The sequence below is a fragment of the Eriocheir sinensis genome, chromosome 60 (genome assembly GCF_024679095.1).
Source record: "Eriocheir sinensis breed Jianghai 21 chromosome 60, ASM2467909v1, whole genome shotgun sequence".
Lineage (NCBI taxonomy): Eukaryota > Metazoa > Arthropoda > Malacostraca > Decapoda > Varunidae > Eriocheir > Eriocheir sinensis.
The window spans coordinates 11,514,696-11,524,175 of record NC_066568.1 but is presented as its reverse complement, the minus strand read 5'-3'; the positions used below and the strand labels follow the sequence as shown (position 1 = coordinate 11,524,175).

Here is a 9,480-nt window from a genome sequence, read left to right as displayed (position 1 = left end):
TGTTTTGAATAAGTTGCGCCTCTCAAGGTTAGGGCGTCAATGCATGCCTTGTCTTGCAGTCCTAGGGCCGCTTTCACAGTCATTTTGTTTGTTTTGATCGTTATCAATGGCGGCGATCTCTGTTATAGTATTTCCACGTCAAACTGGCCGATGGGGTAGTGGCGGCTGCGGGGTTAGCCTAGCCCCGCACCTTGCCACACTCTCTCAACACCTCTTGCTTCCTCTACAGCCACCACTACCCCATCGGCCAGTTTCACGTGGAAAACTATAGCGTCGATCGCGGCCATTGGTAACGATCAAAACAAACAAAGTGTGACTGTGAAAGCAGTCCCTAGAGTAGGTCCTTGACAGCACAACAGAGCCGCTTTTGTGCACAAGTTCGTCACGCGGGAAGCCTTGGAAACATAATCCAACGAGAGAGAGAGAGAGAGAGAGAGAGAGAGAGAGAGAGAGAGAGAGAGAGAGAGAGAGAGATAATAGTAATAAACGAACACACACACACACACACACACACACACACACTGGGTGCGTCATTGTTAGGCCCGAGAAGAGGGGGGGGGGGGGCGGCAAGGCTTTATAAGCCGACGCACACTGGCAGTAACCGGGCAGTTCATCCGTGAAGTTCTGCAAGGCATCTAAACCTGCTGCCTGTCAGACGAGTCTTGGGAAAATACTTCACTTGCCAGAAGATCAGAAGTAATGACACTTCTGATGTTACTGAGCGTCGCGGCCATGGCCGTGGTCGTGGCCGCGGTGGAGCCAGCCAGCACTCCCGCCCCTGCTGCAGGAGGCGACACGAGCAACGTGCTCCTCGGTAAGTCCGTAGTGTCCAGTCTCCTCGTCGCCACGGGCTTCAGCGAGGCGTGTGTGGCCGAAGCCCTGGACAGCTGCGCACCCGCCTCCGTGCAGCGCCCAACGCCGCCGAACCCGCTGGTGCAGGTAATGGTTTATTCCGCAAAGAAATACAGCTTCCTTCGTGTAATATAACTATACACCACCAAGTAGTGAGACCTGACGACGAAGTAACGTAACTTAATCCAATCAAATAATGTAAAGTAGACCCATCAAATATGATGCCCAAACCCCAGTAAGCTACGCAGCCAAATCACACATAAAACAATGGCATTAGCGACTGTTACTTTCTATTTCCGTTGGTGACCTACTCGCAGTAATAGACCAACCCTTTGCCTGACCATGCAGGAGGCGAGAGAGCTGCTGCAGGAGGTGCGTCAAGTCGTGCGTCACTACGACAACCGACCGCGTCACTGCAAGGACCTGCTGGACGGCGGGGATAGCGGCAAGGGCCTTCGCCACGTGTACCCCTTCCCTGGGCAGCCCCAGCGCCGCGCGGCAGTGTACTGCGACCAAACGACTGACGGAGGGGGCTGGACGGTGTTCCAGAGACGCACAAATCTCGTCGTCCGGGAAGATTTTAACCGGACCTGGCGAGAATATGACTTGGGTTTCGGCCATCTCGAGGGTGAGTTCTGGTTGGGCCTGGACCTGCTGCACGGACTGACATCGACGGCCCTTCAGGAACTGCGCATCGACATGGCGGATTGGGACAACGGAAAACGGTACGCAAAGTACGGCTTCTTCTACGTCGGCCCTCCAAGCACCAAATACAACCTCACTGTTGACAGGTGAGCCAAGATGTTATGGGAGAGCTTTTACAAAGTCGTTGTAGTAGTAGTAGTAGTAGTAGTAGTAGTAGTAGTAGTAGTAGTAGTAGTATTGGTAGTAGTAGTAGTAGTAGTAGTAGTAGTAGTAGTAGTAGTAGTAGTAGTACTAGTGGTAGTAGTAGTAGAAGTAGTAGTAGTTGTAGTAGGCCTAGTAGAAGTTTTTTTTTTTTTTACAACAAAGGAGGCAGCTCAAGGGCACAAAAAAACACAATAAAAAAAAGCCCGCTAATCGCTGCTCCCATAAAATAATCAGAAGAGGCGGCCAAAAGCAAGGTCAAACTTGGGAGGAGAGGTGTCCTGATACCCTCCTCTTGAAAGAGTTCAAGTCGTAGGCAGGAGGAAATACAGATGAAGGAAGATTGTTCCAGAGTTTACCAGCGTGAGGGATGAAAGAGTGAAGATGCTGGTTAACTCTTGCATAAGGGGTTTGGACAGTATAGGGATGAGCATGAGTAGAAAGTCGTGTGCAGCGGGGCCGCGGGAGGGGGGGAGGCATGCAGTTAGCAAGTTCAGAAGAGCAGTCAGCGTGGAAATATCGATAGAAGATAGAAAGAGAGGCAACATCGCGGCGGAATTTAAGAGGTAGAAGACTATCAGTAGGAGGAGGAGAGCTGCTGAGACGAAGAGCCTTAGCCTCCACTCTGTCCAGAAGAGCTGTGTGGGTGGAGCCCCCCCACACTTGAGATGCATAGTAGTAGTAGTAGTAGAAGTAGTAGTAGTTGTAGTGGTAGTAGTAGTACTAGTAGTAGTAGTAGTAGTAGCAGTAGTAGCAGTCACTCCTTGCACCACTCGCCTGTATCTTCTAACTCAATAATTAGTAAGCAGACTGTTGAAAAACCGCTGCCAGGAAGGTTCCAACAGGGATCTGCTGAAAGTGCCGTGTTTGGGACACTTAGTATGTAAATATTCAGCAAAAACAGCGATTTGTTTTTGCGAAAATCAGTTTTGTGTGAAAAAATATGTATTGTGTCCTTTAGATATTTGTCCGACCTCTGGTCCTAAATCAGGCCAACCCACAGAATGCTTCAGCCAACAGCCAGAGTTCAAAGACACCCAGGGCACATCTCTCCCGTGTCTGTGTAGCCATTCATTTCGAGATTTCAAAATATCTACTTCATGAATGCCTAAAATACTTTGTTATTTTCAGCACTCAGCAACTACGCCAACACGTACACTCTCTCTCTCTCACACACACACACACACACACATACACACACACACACACACACACACACACACACACACACACACACACACACACACTTTCACACACACACACACTTCTCTCTCTCTCTCTCTCTATATATATATATATATATATATATATATATATATATATATATATATATATATATATATATATATATATATATATATATATATATATATATGAATTCCAGGTACAGCGGTGACGCAGGGGACTCTTTAGCCGATAGTTCTGGCAGCAGCTTTACCACTCGTGATGCTGATAACGACTTAAGTTCAGGGAACTGTGCCGCGGCGTAAGTAAGGCTCAATGGCTTGGCTTCATAAGTTTCAGCAGGTCACATTATTTAGTTACTTATGCGTGGCTGAAATAAAACCAAGGCTCAGTATTGCTGGATCTTCCCATATGTACACACAGGAACTTGTGATAAAATCATCCTTTCCAAGAAGATGAATGTCACGATCTGATGTAATTAACAACAACAACAACAAAAACATGATCTTTGCAATGCCTTTCAAATGATTAGGTCTCTGCGAATGCTAAAACCAAGTTCCATAACTGGTAGATCTTAAGCCTATGCTGACCTTTCTGACACCTTAGTCAACCTTCGTAGAATGATGAGAACATTGAATGACTGATCATTTCAGCCATGGTGGTCCGTGGTGGTACCGTTATTGTGGTTACGTCAGGCTGAACAGCTTCCCGCACGAGGGGCAAGACGAGAGATCAACCGGCATCATGTGGTATGCATGGCGAGGGTTGTACTATTCCTTGCGGCAGACCGCCATGATGACCCGACCAGCCTTCTGAACAGTCATCATGACTCTGGGTTCAACGGTTGCCTGGGACACCTGTTTTGTTGGACAGTCTTCCAGCGCGGTAGTTTACGATCTTACACACACCAGCAACATCCTCTTTTTCAGCACGCGACTCCAGCGAGTCATGCGCATTCAGCGGAGCTGCCTGGCGCCTTCGATATTTACAGCCTCAGGCAGGGCCGGCCCGGGGCTGCTGGCGCCCGGGCAAGCTGAGCTTCGCCGCCCTTACAAGTATAAAACTGTATATGTAAAATGAAGAGTTCATTACGATGTACAAGCTGAATAAAACTCATGAAAATGAACAGCATCAAGGTTTCCAATCCTTTCACTACTATAACGAGGAGAGAGAGAGAGACCGTTATTAGTGTGTCTGGATTACTGGCAATGCTCACACCGGTGATGGAAGGGGGCAGGAGCGAGACGTGATGGAAGGGGCCAGGAGGGAGAGGTGATGGAAGGGGGCAGGAGGGAGAGGTGATGGAAGGGGCCAGGAGGGAGAGGTGATGGAAGGGGGCAGGAGGGAGAGGTGGATGGAAGGAGGAGAGAGAGGATGAAGGGGGCAGGAGGGGAGAGGTGATGGAAGGGGCAGGAGGGAGAGGTGATGGAAGGGGCAGGAGGGGAGAGGTGATGGAAGGGGCAGGAGGGAGAGGTGATGAAGGGGCAGGAGGAGAGGTGATGGAAGGGCCAGGAGGGAGAGATGAAGGGGCAGGAGGGGAGAGGTGATGAAGGGGCAGGAGGGAGAGGTGATGGAAGGGGCAGGAGGAGAGGTGATGGAAGGGGCAGGAGGGAGAGGTGTTGGAAGGGGCCGGAGGGAGAGGTGATGGAAGCAGGAGGGGAGAGGTGATGGAAGGGGCAGGAGGGGAGAGGTGATGGAAGGGGCAGGAGGAGAGGTGATGGGGGAGAGGTGATGGAAGGGGCCAGAGGGAGAGGGATGGAAGGGGCAGGGAGGGAGAGGATGAAAGGGGAAGGGGCAGGAGGGAGAGTTGTTGGAAGGGGCAGGAGGGAGAGGTGATGGAAGGGAGGGAGAGGTGATGGAAGGGGCAGGAGGAGAGGTGATGGAAGGGGCCAGGAGGAAGAGGTGATGGAAGGCGGCAGGAGGGAGAGGTGATGGAAGGGGGCAAGAGGGAGAGGTGATGGAAGGGGCCAGGAGGGAGAGGTGATGGAAGGGGGGCAGGAGGGAGAGGTGATGGAAGGGGCAGGGAGGGAGAGGATGGAAGGGGCAGGAGGGAGAGAGAGAGGTGATGGAAGGGGGGGCAGGAGGGAGAGGTGATGGAAGGGGCCAGGAGGGAGAGGTGATGGAAGGGGGCAGGAGGGAGAGGTGATGAGAGGGGTGCAGGAGGGAGAGGTCATGGAAGGGGGAAGGAGGGAGAGGATGAAGAAGGGGGCAGGAGGGAGGTGATGTGAAGGGGCGGAGGGGAGGGAGAGGTGGGGAGGAATGGATGGAAGGGGCCAGGAGGGAGAGGTGATGAAGGGGCCAGGAGGGGAGTGGTGTTGGAAGGGGCCTGGGGGGAGAGGTGATGGAAGAGGGTGGAGGGAGAGGTGATGGAAGGGTGAGGGAGGAGAGTGATGGAAGGCAGGAGGAGAGGTGATGAAAGGGCCAGGAGGGGAGAGGTGATGGAAGAGGGGGGGTAAGGAGGGAGAGGTGACAGGGGGAGGAGGAGAGGTGGGAGGAAGCAAGGGGAAGGAGAGGTGATGGAAGGGGGCAGGGAGGGGAGGTGGGATGGAAGGGGTCAGGGAGGGGAGAGGATGGATGGCACAGAGAGGGAGAGGTGATGAAGGGGGCCAGGAGGCAGAGGTGATGGAAGGGGGGCAAGAGGGAGAGGATGGAAGGGATGGAGAGGGAGGAATAGGAGGAGAGAAGGATGGAAGGGGGCAGAGGGAGGTGGGATGGAAGGGGGCAGGAGGGGAGAGGTGGATGGAAGGGGCCAGGAGGGAGAGGTGATGAAGGGACCAGGGAGGGAGAGGTGATGTGGAAGGGGCAGGAGAGAGGATGGGTGGAGGCAGCAGGTGATGAAGCAAGGGAGAGAGGTGGATGGAAGGGTGGCAGAGGAGAGGGGTGATGGAAGGGGGGAGGAGGGAAAGGTGATGCAGAGGGGCCAGTAGGAAGAGGTGATGGAAGGGGCCAGGAGGGAGGTGATGGAAGGCAGGAGGGGAGAGGAGGAAGGGAGGAGAGGGGATGAAGGGGCAGGAGGGAGGTGATGGAAGGGCGAGGAGGAGAGGTGAGGAAGGACCAGAGGGAGAGGGATGGAGGGGCCAGGAGGGAGGATGGAAGGAAGGAGTAAGAGGTGATGAAGGCACGGAAAGAGGTGATGGAAGTGTGGGCAGGAGGGAGAGGTGATGGAAGGGGGAAAAGTGGGTGAGGGAGAGGTGATGAAGGGCCAGTGAGGGAGAGGTGATGGGTTAAGGCAGGAGGGAGAGGTGATGGAAGGGGCAGGAGAGAGGTGATGGTAAGGGGGCAGGAGGGGAGAGGTGATGAAGGGGGCAGGAGGGGAGAGATGATGGAAGACAAGGAGAGAGGACATGACCAGGAGGGGAGAGGTGATGGGGGGGGCAGGAGGAGAGGTGTGACAGGGGCCAGGAGGGAGAGGTGGCGAAATGCAGGAGGGAGAGGTGATGAAGGGGCAGGAGGGAGAGGATGGAAGGGGCCAGGGAGGAGAGGAGGAAGTACCCAGAGGGAGAGGTGGATGAAGGAAGCAGGAGGGAGAGGTGGATGAAGGCCATGAGGGAGAGGTGATTGAAGGGGGCAGGGGGGAGAGGTGATGAAGGGGTGGCAGGAGAGGTGAGTGGAAGGGCCAGGAGAGGGGTGGACAGAAGGCAGGAGGGAGAGGAGGTGATGGAAGGGGCCAGGAGGGAGAGGTGATGGAAGGGCCAGGAAGGGAGAGGTGATGAAGGAGGCAGGGTAGGGAAGGAAGGGAGGGAGACAGATGGAAGGGGGCAGGAGGGAGAGAGATGAAGGAAGGGGCAGGAGGGAGAGAGGTGGATGGAAAGGGGGCCAGGAGGGAGAGGTGATGGAAGGGCAGGAGGGAGAGGTGATGGAAAGGGGCAGGAGGGAGAGGTGATGGAAGGGGCAGGGGAGGGGGAAAGAGGCAGATGGAAGGGGCAAGGAGAGAGGTGGATGGAAGGGGCCAGGAGGGAGAGGTAGATGGAAGGGGCAGGAGGGGAGAGGTGATGGAAGTGACATGAGAGGATGCCAGGGAAGAGGAGAGGTGGATGGAAGGGGCCAGGAGGGAGAGGTGATGGAAGGGGCATGAGGGAGAGGTGGGATGGAAGCTGGGGCAGGAGGTGAGAGGTAAGATGAAGGGGCCAGGGAGAGGAGAAGTGACAAGGGCAGTGCAGGAGGGAGAGGTGATGAAGGGCAGGGAGGGAGAGGTGATGGAAGTGGCAGGAGGGGAGAGGCACAGGATGAAGGGCACTTAGGAGGGAAAGGTGATGAAGGGCCAGGGAGGAGAGATGATGGAAGGGGCCAGGAGGGAGAGGCAAGATGAAGGGGCTAGGAGGGGAGAGGTGGATGGAAGGGGCAGGAGGAGAGGTGATGGAAGTGCAGAGGGAGGATGGAAGGGGCCAGGGAGGGAGGTGATGAAGGGCCAGGAGGGAAGAGGATGTGAAGGGGCAGAGGGAGAGGTGATGCACAAACAGAGGAGAGGTGATGGAAGGGGGTGCAGGAGGGAGAGGTGATGGAAGGGGCCAGGAGGGAGAGGTGACACAAGGGGGGCAGGAGGGAGAGGTGAAGGGTGAGGGAGGAGGGAGGGCAGGGAGGAGAGGTGATGGAAGGGCTGGCCAGGAGGGAGAGGTGATGGACAAAGGGAAGGAGAGGGGGACATAAGGAGGGAGAGGTGGATGGAAGGGGCAGGAGGAAGAGGTGGATGGAAGGGGGCAGGAGGGGAGAGGTGATGGAAGCAACAGGCCAGGAGAGGTGATGGATAGGGGGGGCAGGAGGGAGAGGATGATGAAGGTAGAGGAAGAGGGTGATGGCTGGGCCAGGAGGAGAGGTGGGATGGAAGGGGACAGGAGGGGAGAGGTGATGAAGGGAGCTGGGAGGGAGAGGTGATGAAGGGGCAGGAGGGAAGAGGTGATGGAAGGGCCAGGAGGGAGAGGTGATGGATGGTTAAACAGGAGGGGAGAGGTGATGGCAACAGGGAGGGAGGAGGACAAGGGGCAGGAGGGAGAGGAGATGAAAGGGGCAGAAGGGAGAGATGGAAGGGGCCAGGAGGAGAGGTGGATGTGCAAGGGGCCAGGGAGGGAGAGGTGGAGGAAGGGGGGCAGAGGGAGGTGATGAAAGGTGCCAGGGATAAAGAGGAGGGAGGTGATGGAGGGGGCAGGAGGAGAGGAGGATGAAGGGGAAGGAGGGAGGAGGAGGAACAATGAGGGGAGAGGTGATGGAAGGGCCAGGAGGGAGAGGTGACTGGAAGGGAGCAGGAGGGAGAGGATGGGTTGGGGGAGAGGGAGGTGATGGAAGGGGCAGGAGGAGAGGTGATGGAAGGGGGGCAGGAGGAGAGGTGATGGAAGGGGAGGAGAGGATGGAGCAGGGGGCAGGAGGAGTAGAGGAAGTTGGGGGCAGGAGGGAGAGGTGATGGAAGGGGACAGAGGAGAGGGGGTGATGAAGGGGTGGGAAGGAGGTGATGGATGGGGCCAGAGGAGAGATGAAGCAGAGAGAGGCAGTTAAGGGTGGAGGGAGAGGTGATGGAAGGGCCAGGAGGGAGAGGTGGGATGGAAGGGGGCAGAGGGGAGAGGTGATGGAAGGGGCCAGGAAGGAGAGGTGAAGGCAGAGGGAGAGGTGATGGAAGGCAAACAGGAGGAGAGGTGATGAAGGGGCTAGGGAGGGAGAGGTGATGGAAGGGGCAGGAGGGGAGAGAGGTGATGAGGCAAATGGGAGGAGAGGTAGATGAAGGGCAGAGAGAGGTAGGGAAGGTGAAGGATGGAGAGGTGATGGAAGGGGAGGGGAGAGGATGAAGGGCCAGGAGGGGAGAGGTGATGAAGGGGGCAGGGAGGTGGAGGTGGGATGAAGGGGCAGGGAGGGAGGGTGGAGGAAGGGGCCAGGAGGGAGAGGTGATGGGAAGGGGGGCTGAAGGAGGGGAGAGGTGATGGAAGGGGCAGGAGGGGAGAGGTGATGGAAGGGGCCAGAGGGGGCAGTGTGGGATGGAAGGAAGGAGGAGAGGGTGATGGAAGGGGAAGGAGGAGGATGGAAAGGGGGCAGAGGAGAGATGGAAGGGCAGGAGGAGGAGGGTGGGGATGTGAAGGGGCCAGGAGTGAAGAGGTGATGAAGGGGGCAGGAGGGGAGAGGTGATGAAAGGGGGCAGGGAGGGGAGAGGTGATGGAAGGGGCAGGCAGGGGGCAAAGGTGGGTGGAATTGAGCCACCCCAGGGAACTGACGTCCCTGCCCCCTGTGCTAGTCTCAGGTCACCCTTGGACAAGGTGTAATACCTGGATCTGTCTCCATGCCAGGGTCACGAGAAGCCCTCTGGCAGCAGCAGGGTGGATTGGACTGCAGGGCAGAGTGATCTCTTTATGAGACACAATGGCTGGAGTTCCAGGGTCCAGTCAGCCGGGACCGTGCTTAATTACTTAGGGGCTCGCGGTGTAGAGGAGTGGCTGACCCCTACACTAAAAAGCCTCCCTGGGAACCAGTTGTCGGTGTGAGCTCCCCTGTCCTCCCCCTCTATCGACGGCACCCCATCTCTATTCTGCATAACAGTTGGTTCTGTTTTCTCCCTGAAAGAGACACTTTCCTTCTGTGGGCTATTTGAGGTTGTACCCCGGCTTCTGTGGAGTTTGA

The 9,480-nt window shown here is 55.9% G+C and overlaps 1 protein-coding gene across 1 annotated transcript; it reads left to right on the top strand.

Moving 5' to 3' along the window:
* The first annotated feature begins 591 nt into the window (after nt 1-591).
* LOC126985653 (fibrinogen C domain-containing protein 1-like) lies at nt 592-3,956 on the top strand. Its single transcript, XM_050840803.1, has 4 exons — nt 592-939; nt 1,201-1,643; nt 3,083-3,184; nt 3,537-3,956. Exons 1-4 carry the CDS (start codon nt 700-702, stop codon nt 3,697-3,699), a joined length of 948 nt encoding a protein of 315 aa, XP_050696760.1. The 5' UTR covers nt 592-699; the 3' UTR covers nt 3,700-3,956.
* The last annotated feature ends 5,524 nt before the right edge of the window (nt 3,957-9,480 follow it).

Bases quoted from the DNA above. Each gene is read 5' to 3' on its own strand.
- LOC126985653 (XM_050840803.1), top strand. From the start codon at position 700: ATGACACTTCTGATGTTACTGAGCGTCGCGGCCATGGCCGTGGTCGTG. The intron at 1,644-3,082 runs GTGAGCCAAGAT...TATGAATTCCAG, and splicing joins TACAACCTCACTGTTGACAG to GTACAGCGGTGACGCAGGGG. The intron at 3,185-3,536 runs GTAAGTAAGGCT...TGATCATTTCAG, and splicing joins TCAGGGAACTGTGCCGCGGC to CCATGGTGGTCCGTGGTGGT.